Source organism: Triticum urartu, chromosome 3, assembly GCF_003073215.2.
Source record: "Triticum urartu cultivar G1812 chromosome 3, Tu2.1, whole genome shotgun sequence".
Classification (NCBI taxonomy): Eukaryota; Viridiplantae; Streptophyta; class Magnoliopsida; order Poales; family Poaceae; genus Triticum; species Triticum urartu.
Genome location: NC_053024.1, coordinates 556537353 through 556548504, shown reverse-complemented (window position 1 = coordinate 556548504; position 11152 = coordinate 556537353). Strand labels below are relative to the sequence as shown.

The 11152-nt window shown below is 49.2% G+C and overlaps 1 protein-coding gene across 1 annotated transcript; it reads left to right on the top strand.

Moving 5' to 3' along the window:
• Positions 1-3632: 3632 nt before the first annotated feature.
• Positions 3633-5830, top strand: LOC125548694 (WAT1-related protein At5g07050-like). The gene is made up of 5 exons (XM_048712246.1): positions 3633-3959; positions 4099-4161; positions 4400-4516; positions 4649-5054; positions 5160-5830. The coding sequence occupies exons 1-5, from the start codon at positions 3766-3768 to the stop codon at positions 5526-5528; spliced, it is 1149 nt and encodes a 382-aa protein (XP_048568203.1). The 5' UTR covers positions 3633-3765; the 3' UTR covers positions 5529-5830.
• Positions 5831-11152: the final 5322 nt, after the last annotated feature.

Below are 11152 nucleotides of genomic sequence, written 5' to 3'. Positions count from 1 at the left end.
TGCAAGAGAGGAGTGCATATTCCAACCCCACTCTTGCCCTAGTCTAATTTACAATCCTCAACTTCAATACTGTCTACATTACAACTCCGAACTCTTAAAACCAGTCAGGATTCAACCCTCCCTTCCCTATTGACCGGTTTTGACCCGTTGACACGTTTTGGTTTCCTCCAAACCCAATGGGCCCTAAACTATGGATCTTAGGCCCAGTTCTTTTGGCCGATTCTCCCAAAATCTAGATATTCGACCCTCCACCCAACTTCTCTCAGAATCTTGAACTCATATTTTTTTGACAATCCTAGCTGTTTACATCCTAACTAGCTAGGATTGTAAAAAAGATATGGGTTCAAGATTCTGGGAGAAGCTGGGTGGATGGTCGATTCTCAAGATTCTGGAAGAAACGACCAAAAGAACTGGGCCTTAATACTTTACTAATCAATTTTAATTTTTGTATTAGTTTTTTTAGAAAACTTTCAATCTATTTATCTTCAACCATGACAGTACAACAAACATTAGGAATAATAAAAATTACTTCCAGATCTGTGGATCACCTATCGACGACTACAAGCGCTGAAGCGAGCCGAAGGCGTGCCGCCGTCATAGCCCCTCCCCCGCGAGATCAAGGCAAAATTTGTTGTAGTAGACAGTCGGGAAGTCGTCGTGCTAAGGCCCCATAAGACCAGCGCAACAGAACAACAACTACCGCGGATGAAGAGTACCGTAGATCAGAAGTATCCAATTGAAGATAGACGAGCATAGACGAACCAAGACCAGATCCGAGCAAATCCACTAAGGACAGATCCGCCGGAGACACATCTCCACATGCCCATCGACGATGCTAGACACACTACTAGAATGGGGGCTAAGCAGGGAGAATCTTATTCCATCTTCAGGGAGCCGTTGTTGTCTCGTCTTCTAGAGTAGGACACAAACTCAAACAAAACTCGAAGGGATAGCTAAAAACAGAGCCCTCCAGCCGGCAAGGACTGGGATCCATCGCGCCGCCACGGCCCTAAGGCCACCAGAGACGACGCAGATTGTCAATGGCGCCGGCGGGAGGCAGAGGAACCTAGACATTTCTTAGGAAAAGAGGTGTTGTGGCATGAACAACCGTTAGTTCTTTTTATTAGTTTACAGAGGGAGTACTTAATAGTACTATTGACTTTGACCGTTCTCCAAATCTACACCTTGACTGTAATAATACTATCATAATATTATGGAAATGTAGTGTTACACAATAAAATTTGATGAACCATATATTGCATAATAACCAAATTATAAATATTCAAAAAATCTCATTAGTCATATGTGAAGAGACTAGTCCAATAAATAGTGTCAAGTGAATGGGAATGAGAATATTTTTGTTCGTTTCCAATCGTTTCACTTTTCACTGATAACTTTCTCAAAAGCTATTTGAACCCTTAAACTCAGAACCCTTGTTTAGACCTAAACCGTCAAATCAATTAACTTACCCTCCTTTCCTACCATCGGTAGTTTTGAGCTTACATAGATGACACATATATAATGGCGATGCCAGATGATTCCTGTGTAGTAAATTGACTACACATGAATTTGACAAAAAAAAGCCATATATATCTTTAAATCATGCAAGAAACACATAATTCATAAAAATACGTGCATTTCACATAACAACTTTGAATTGAAACCACAACTTTCAACTCCTTCCTTCGTCAGTGCATGTTTAGCTTGTATAAGTTCGCAACCATGCATCTAATTAAATGACAAAAAAATTCTAGAATCTACGAAGTTCACAACCGTTCCATAAAATATAAAATATGCATACCATCTAGGAAGTTCACAACCATTCACCTAAGGCCGCTCAGAGTCATATGGCCCCCTTATACCTATCACATAGCATGTAGGCCTATGTTGTCTTCCGCATGATGTACGGTTGTCTAGATGACCATGCACGATTATAGAATCACACAAGATTTAGGGTGAACCATGTGCGATGGCGCATCTTAAAAGGGCAGTTTTGTACTGGTGTATGCACAATAACAATATTACAACATATATACTATGCGTTTAAAAGGGTAAATAATAGTTGAATTTGAATTAGCATAAATTAATCATAATATAAACAACTCAATAAACAAACTACTACACTTAAATGATTAGGTTGAGATGGGCATATTATCCGATATCTACCCTCTCCATCGTATCGAGTAATCAATGTACTATGTTTTCAAATTATTTGTGTGTTACTACATGTGTTATCAAATTTTCTGATCATTCCGATTTTTGTAAATTTATGGTTTAGGGTTGAAAAAAATATTGTAACCCGGCATTTTTATTATTCAACAATGCCAAGCAAAACTACTGAACAAATTGGTTAGAAAAAACAAAATAAAAACACAAGGTCGTCTGAAATGAGCCTGCCTTTGCGGCAGACTCTCCAGAAAACTACCGCACTCTCCAAAAAACTACCACATGCCATTTTTGGTGAAAGCTTACCGAAAAAGGTTTTTTTACCCAAAAAGTTTTGGTGAAAGCTTACAAAACAACATAAATTCAAGCATCAAATTAAAACAACAACAAATACAACAACGAAGCCTTTAGTCTCAAACAAGTTGGGATAGGCTAAAGGTGAAACCCATAAAATCTCGCGACCAACTCATGGTTCTGGCACATGGATAGCAAGTTGCACGCATCCTTGTCCATAGCTAGTTCTTTGTTGATACTCCAGTCCTTCAGATCTCTTTTTACGGACTCGTCCCATGTCAAATTCGGTCTACTCCGACCTCTCTTGACATTACCCGCACGCTTTAGCCGTCCTCTATGCACTGGAGCTTCTGGAGGCATGCGCTGAATATGTCCAAACCATCTCAGACGATGGTGGACAAACTTCTCTTTTATTGATGCTACCCCAACTCTATCTCGTATATCATCATCCCGGACTCGATCCTTCCTCGTGTGGCCACACATCCACCTCAATATGCGCATCTCCGCCACACCTAACTGTTGAACATGTCGCCTTTTAGTCGGCCAACACTCAGCGCCATACAACATCGCGGGTTGAACCGCCGTCCTGTAGTTAACACGAAAAACGTCACAGTGTCTTTCTGTTTGGCAACCACTAGCTGGCCACTAGAAATTGTTTCTGGAACCACGGGGTGGCAATCAACCAAGCATGTATGCTTATAGTTACAAAACCAAGGTTGTAGAACACTGTTCTTCGTGACATTGGAAAGACATGTGATGATTTCTTTGTCTTCCAATACGTAACACTTGCTTCCCACTCTCATATCAAATATGACCAAATTTGATGGTTTGAACCTACGACGTGTGATGCTACAGCACTACCCCCACCACAGAAGCCGTTGAGATCTCCTTGTTCGCCAGGTGGTCTTCATTTGCTTCCAGAAACCCATCGGCTGGATAGCACCAGATTAACACGGCAGAACGTAATGAGTGTCCTCCTTCGACTGACAGATGACCCCAACAATGCATCCAATGAAGCCACTCGGTCGTGGACATGGCATACGTCTGCACCGAAATGCTTTACTCGGAAGCAGGAAGAGAGCAAATAATTGCTTTAAATAATGCCCGGAATGCCCCTACGGCGAGCATATAAATCCAGCAGGGAGCTCTGCATATTTCCTTCAACTCAAGGTCTTGCTTGGTCTCTCTTGCTCCTTGAGTTCCCTATCCAGAAGCTTCTAGGCTTTAGCCTCTAGCTCTAGCTAACTTATCTTCTACTTAACCAAGGCTTTGCAGCCAGCAAGAAGTACCATATATATCATCACCATGGGTGGCTACGGCGACTTGTTCGAGAAGGCCAAGCCTTACATCGCCATGATCTGCCTGCAGTTCGGCTACGCCGGCATGAACGTCATCACCAAGGTCTCGCTCAACGGCGGCATGAGCCACTACGTGCTCGTCGTGTACCGCCACGCCTTCGCCACCGTCTCCATCGCGCCATTTGCCCTAATTTTCGAGAGGTATGTAGACACGAACGATCCATGGACGAGCTAGGGCCGACCAGATAGTGTGCATGCATTTTCTTCTTCTTTGCTACATGCATGGTTCACTAGCCTGAATTGAAACTAATGGTACGATGAACTTGATCTGAAATGACAGAAAGGTGAGGCCGAAGATGACGTGGTCGTCCTTCCTCCAGATCTTCGTGCTGGCACTTCTCGGGTTAGTTCTCCTGTCATTTTGACTTTTGAGCACCCAGCCTAAGTACTTTAAGAAGGGAGACATAAGTGGACACTCCAATATGGAGACTTACCCTTTTGTCAAGAAACAAAAGGTGTCCGCCAAATGTTCTTTTTTTCCAGCAGCTAGCTGCATGTACCGCCAATTTTTTTTGTCAGCTTGCCTGATATACTAACGTGTAACATGAGCTAAACCCTATGCATGTTGTCGATTACTGCAGGCCTGTGATCGACCAGAACTTCTACTATGTGGGTCTCAAGTACACTGGCCCGACCTTCGCATGCGCCATGAGCAACATCCTTCCAGCCATGACCTTCGTGATGGCCTTCATCTTCAGGTATATACTCCGTACATGCATGATGCATGCATCTCTTCTGAGAATCTGAGATGAATACTAGCGTGATCGCGACGTTGGAGCTAGCAAAACATTTTTTGACATTTTTTGGATTGTGTCCGAAAAAAATCATAGGATGGAGAAGGTGGACCTGAGAAAGGTGCGGTGCCAGGCGAAGGTGGCCGGGACGGTGGTGACGGTGGCCGGCGCGATGCTGATGACGCTCTACAAGGGCCCGCTGATGCGGATGGCGTGGACGAGCCACGGACAGGCCCACGGCGGCGAGGCCCCGGCCGTCGATCCCACGGGCAGGGAGTGGTTCCTCGGCTCGCTCTTCATCATCATCGCCACCCTCGCCTGGGCTTCTCTCTTCATCCTCCAGGCTCACACCCTGAAGCAGTACTCGGCACCGCTCTCCCTTACCACGCTCATCTGCTTCGTCGGCACCCTCCAGGCCATCGTCGTCACCTTGGCCATGGAGCACCGCCCCTCCGTCTGGACCATCGGCTTCGACATGAACCTCCTCGCCGCCGCATACGCCGTCAGTACACTTCTCTACTCACCATATGCATGCGTCTTGTCTCCTCATACATCGATCGATCGCATGCAAGATCTCATATGTAGTATCGTATGACTGATGTTGCAGGGCATCGTGACGTCGAGCATAGCATACTACGTGCAAGGCCTGGTGATCCAGAAGACCGGGCCGGTTTTCGCGTCGGCCTTCAGCCCGCTGATGATGATCGTGGTGGCCGTGATGGGCTCCTTCATCCTCTCCGAGAAGATATACCTGGGCGGCGTCCTCGGCTCCGTCCTCATCGTCATCGGGCTCTACTCCGTGCTCTGGGGAAAGCACAAGGAGACGCAGGCAGAGTCTGCGGCTCTGCGGGAGGCCATGGCCTCCATCAACTCCAAGGGAGACGGAGACGCCGTACACGGGCACGATCCTGAGTGCGAGAAAGCCAACGGAGCACCCAAGCCATCCTCCAACGGACACGGAGCTAGTGCAGTCTGATCAAGAGATTCCAACTGCTTCCAAGTGCTAACTGCGGGTGCGCGCGCGCGTCTGAACGAAATGTCTCGTCACTGACGTTGCATGCACTAGGGCTGCATGATAATTTTGCGCCGTGCCTTTTATTTTTGTCCTCTTGTATGATTTCCACAACCAACGACTATATTACCCCAGTACGCCCTGTACTTTTGTTCTTCTGTTTTATTATCGGGGGAGAAAGAAATGTGTTCCGGCAAGGGGTATGTACGTGTTCGTGTAAGAGAATTTTGAGCGTTTTTGTGATCCCGGCTTAATTTCGAAATAAATATCAGTTTGAAAAAATATAGTTCAATTCTGTGATAAATATCAGCTGGTTGTGACAACATCTAGGGTTCCTCAAATCATGCGACATCTCACGTCGGGTAATTGACAAACTTGAAAATCAAAACCCCGTGTGGTAAAATTCGCGTGGTATTCTATTAATTTACTGATCAATTAGTAGCTTCTTCTTAATAACTAATGGATAAAGATCTTCTCTATGTGAAGTGAAGGAACCTTCCTGAATGCAACTTCGGCCGCCACCAGAAAACCTAGATAAATCTACGGCCGACTCCTTTCCCTCTTGCCCCGCCAGAGTGCGTCAGCCACGTAGCTGGCCAAACGGGCCGGCCCGGCACGGCATGGCCCGGCCTGTGCTAATCGTGCCTGGCCCGGCACGGCCTGCCATGGCACGTTTAATAGCCGGGCCGGGCCAGGCCGGCCCGTGGGCGCTGCTCCTTGGCCCAGGCACGACTTGATTAGTAAACGAGCCAGCCCAATGGCCCGTTTAGCACGCTGGGCTGCACATTTTCAGCCTCTTGGGCTGGTTTTTAGGCTTATTGGGCTATATCTTAGGTATACATATATAAAAAAATCTGAAAAATATAAAAAAATTAAACGGGTCGTGCCGTGCCGGTCCGCATACCCAGACTCCAGGCCCAGGCACGGCCCAGGGCGTGTCGCCTGCCGGGCACGGCCCATTTAGCTCGCGTCGTGCCTGGCCCATGGCGGGCTGTGCCAGCGTGCTCACGGGCTAGCCTGTTTGGGCCGGCCCGTTCGGCCAGTTATAGTCCGCCGGCAGGGAGGTCCAACTTGTGAATGATTGGTGCATCAATTTGGCGGAGAGTCTCTGTGTCTTAGTCGGGGCGGCGAGACACGGCGTTGCCTCAGTTTAGGAACAATGCCCTCCCTGTCCTATCCTCGCCCTATCGGCGCACTTAGAGCAACTCCAACGCGCCGACCCAAACAAACGTGCGCTTTATCCGCTTTTCGTCTGTTTGGGTCGGCCGTGCGGATGTGTTTGTCCGCTTTTTCATTTGGATAAGTCGGTCTGCCCAACGGCAGACAGACCCATTTTTGACATGTCCGCCCCGGTATTTTGTCAAACACGTAGCAGGCAGGAGAGCTCGCAGCGGCTGGGCGTGGGGAGGCGAGGCCGATGTCTGCAGGAGCACCGGCCGAGCGCGGGCGCGAGGTGAGGCCGACGGTCGAGCTCAAACCCCACACCAGCAACACGAAGCAGGGCGAGAGCAGCGAGCACGACGGCGCGCCGTGGCTGGACGCAGCGAGGCGGGACGGCTAGGCACGCACGCGCGGCTAGCTGCTAGCTAGCTCGCATGCACGCAAGGGGTGGGCAGGAGTAGCTTCGATGGGGGACAGGGGATGGGCGCTGAGTGAGGAGTAGCTCCTACATGGATGGGCGTCGGCGTGGAGGAGCGTGGCGTGGGACGAGATGTGGTGCGTGGGTGGTGGGCCAGCGGAGAGAAAAAGTAGGACAGAGAAGTGGGTCTATGACAGGTAGGCCATGTCTCGCATGCAGCGGACGGAAGCGGACACAGAAAACGTTCACTTTGTGTCTGCCTCGGACCCAAATGCAACCCAAATTTGAGACTGAAATGGGTCTAAGCGGACCCAGAACAGACACAAAATATGGATGGGTCCGCGCGTTGGGCCGACGCTTTTGTCCGTTTTGACCCAAATGAACACGCGCAGACGAAATGGGTCGGCCAGTTGGAGTTAGCTCTTAGTGCTAGTGGAGAGTGTGTGGAGGTGTGTCTCCAACAGATCTTTCTACATCCGGTCGGTTTTGGTCTCCGGTGGATCTGCTGGATTCGGTCATCGTTCATGATATTTGAAGTATGTACACACACTTTTTTACATCTCGTTTTCCGAGGCAGTGATTTGCTACATAGATCGCGATGGCCGACATCTTCTGCTCTACATCGACGACTTCTCGAACATTGCTTCTACAAGTTTCTAGGTTCAAACAAGTTTGCTCAGTCGAGACGAAGACCTAAAGACAGCATCGAGTTTTGTTCATAGCGCACCGCCGATGGATGCAGGAGGAAGATTTGAGCTCCCATAAGAAATTAGATGGAATTTTCTTTTTTGTGTAAGGGTGCGTTTGTAAAGACTTGTGATACTTAATTAGTACTCTTTCCGTCCTGGTTTATTAGCCCCTCTTGTAGTTTAGGTCAAACTCTGAGCTTTGATTTAACTACCAAAAAAGTAAATAATAGTATCATAGGAAATCTTTTTTAAATATAATCCAATAATATTTCTAACATACTGCTTATATTTTGTTAGTCAAATCTACGGTCAAAATTTGACACAAAACACGTAGAGGATCAATAAACTCAGATGGAGGTAGTATATGGCCTTAGGGCAGCTCCAACGCGGGCCGTAAAATTGCCCACAAATGTCCGGATCGAGCTATCCGAACACGCTTTGCCATCCAATGAGGACCCGTGTTTGTCCGCGGATGCACTTTACTATCAAATGAGGATCCATATCTGTTCGTGGACGCGTCTGCACGTCTGTTTTCCTGCTAATCGGATGCAAACTAGGGGAGCTTTGCAGGAGTCCGGGCCTCCGCCACGTAGGAGCCCATGAATTGGACCGATCCGCACTATTCCACGCTAAAACCATTGCTTTCCCCATCCTCTCCACTCCGATCACCGTCGCCCTCCACCCCAATTATGCTCGTGTTATGATGTTAAAGCACTTGGCAGCCGAGATGAAGACGGTCAATGTGGACAAACCGGCAGCAGCAGAGTTAGCGAGGAGTCACGGACATTTGGTCTGGGAGGGCACATATGCCCTTTTTGGAGGGACTATTAGTCTGGAACTTTTTGACCGGGTGCATGTAAAAACTATAAACATCCGGGTTTTTTTTAGATGGAAAACTCGTATTTCATTTATATCACGGCAACATTGCCGTTTACATGACGGGTTACATCGGCAAGGAAGCCATCCAGCCAAAACATTTGCATCCGTTTTTTGTTGTTGTTGTTGTGATCAGCCGCTATGAACATCACATTTGAAATAAAGGAGACCCTATCTGTTCGTACTTTTAGGATGTGGTTGGATGGCCGGCTTTTGTATCTGTATCCGAATCCACATCCGTGGATGGATAGTGTCCGTTCTAGGGAACCACGTCGGAGACGCCCTTACAAAAAATCAGAGCTCATGTTGATTTCGCCAAGACATTGCATGCAGGTGGACAGACACCTAGTGGGTATGTTCTAATCGAACGTCATGTATGTTCAGTGCGAACGGCATTCCACTCATCGACTGAATGTCTCTCTCAACGCCTCTAGGACACCGTTAATGCACTTATGGAGTGCATTTGTGCAGAGGCGAGTGCTGCGTCAGCCAGATCGACTGTTAAGGAATATGGATCGTGGACTTGGATTCAGATTCCACTAGCAAAGTACACCAGCGCACCATGGCAAGTCGCAACAAAAAATACACACCCTACGTGAGAAATGTTCAGAAAGTCTGCGAGATCTTAACTGGCTATGTTAGCAGCCCAGGCAGGCTGGCTCCACCAGGCAGCGACTCCATCGCTGCCTCACGACACCAATGAGACAGGAGGCCCAACCCGCGCAACATTGGACCGGAATGGGCCAACTGAGGCCCAGGCTCACCTACAAAACCTAGACAGGATCACGGCAGAACCGGCGGCAGCAACCCTAGTTATCTAGTTCATCTAGTTTCCCCTTCTGCAAGAACTCCAACAGCATATCGAGCTTCTCCTCTCCCCCCACCCCGCATCGTAGGCCGCTCCGGCTGCAGCGGCCACCAGATCCGGCCATTATGGCCGCTGGCTCCACCCCAACCACCCCGCCTCCCCCAGCCGGTGCCCCCCGCCGCCTGCTGGGGGCTCGCTTCGATCCGTTAGCCACTCGCTGCCTTCCTCCCCGCGGTCAGCTGCCTCGATGATCGCTGCGTCAGATCCAGCCTCGTCGCCGCGAATCCTGCAGCGCAGTGGTTCCTCCAAGACAGGCGTGTCGCCCGGACTGCCAGATCTTTGCCAGTCGCCTTGTGGGGGGCCGGCGCGCCTTAAATCTTTGGTAGTTCACCCTTCCTCCCCAGTCCTTGTTTCCTCTTCGCGCCAGGCCGGAGAGATGGAGGATGGATGGACGGAGGTCCATTCCCGGAAGAAAGGAAGGGCCAGCTCCGGCTCGACGGATCGAAGAGGGCGTGCCTCGTTTCCGTGCTCGGACTGCCGCAGTTCCTTCAATGCGGCCGTGGGCTGGGACGCCTTCTTAAGCATGTTCAAGGGGAATTGTTTCCGCTGCCTCAGTAAGCGCCACCGTCGCGTAGACTGCCGTGATCCCCTCCGCTGCATCATTTGCAAGTGAGCTGGGCATTACGGCAAAGAGTACCTGCAAAATCCAAGAAACGGGGGTCCAGGAGGGGCTGTCGTGATCGTCTGAAGCCACCTGCGGCGGCGAGAGACCCGGTCCGGGATTGCCTTGTCTTCCCGCCCGCGCCTCCTCCCGCGCCCATGGATCGCCTCCACCTCTGCGACCCGGCTAGGTGGCCGCGGGAGAGCAACAAGGTGATTGTGGCCACCCCGGCGCTAGAGATCGAGGAGCACCTACTGCGCCAGCACACTGATACGTCTCCAACGTATCTATAATTTTTGATTGCTCCATGCTATATTATCTACTGTTTTGGGCAATATTGGGCTTTATTATCCACTTTTATATTACTTTTGGGACTAACCTATTAACCGGAGGCCCAGCCCAGATTTGCTGTTTTATGTCTATTTCAGTGTTTCGAAGAAAAGGAATATCAAACGGAGTCGAAACGGAACGAAATCAACTGGAGAAGTTATTTTTGAAACGAAAGCCACCCGATGGACTTGGACCCCACGTCAAGGAAGGAAGGAGGAGCTCACGAGGGTAGGGGGCGCGCCCCCTGTCTCGTGGGGCCCTTGTGGCTCCCCTGACGTGCTTCTTCTGCATATATAAGTCCATATATCCTAAAACTTTCAGAACGCAAAATAGATCGGGAGTTCCGCCGCTAGAAGCCTTCGTAGCCACCAAAAGTCAATCGGGACCCTGTTCCGGCACCCCGCCGTAGGGGGGAACCATCACCGATGGGCATCTTCATCATCCTGGCGCTCTCCATGACGAGGAGGGAGTAGTTCTCCCTCGGGGCTGAGGGTATGTACCAGTAGCTATGTGTTTGATCTCTCTCTCTCTCTCTCTCTCTCTCTCTCTCTCTCTCTCTCGTGTTCTTGAGGTGATATGATCTTGATGTATCGCTAGCTTTGCTATTATATTTGGATCCTATGATGTTTCTTCCCCCCTCTTCTC

What these genes read in the sequence shown, in the direction of transcription:
- LOC125548694 (XM_048712246.1), top strand. Translation starts at nt 3,766, where the DNA reads ATGGGTGGCTACGGCGACTTGTTCGAGAAGGCCAAGCCTTACATCGCC. An exon ending in TTTGCCCTAATTTTCGAGAG is followed by an intron (nt 3,960 to 4,098) that starts GTATGTAGACAC and finishes CTGAAATGACAG; the next exon opens with AAAGGTGAGGCCGAAGATGA. An exon ending in TCCTCGCCGCCGCATACGCC is followed by an intron (nt 5,055 to 5,159) that starts GTCAGTACACTT and finishes CTGATGTTGCAG; the next exon opens with GGCATCGTGACGTCGAGCAT.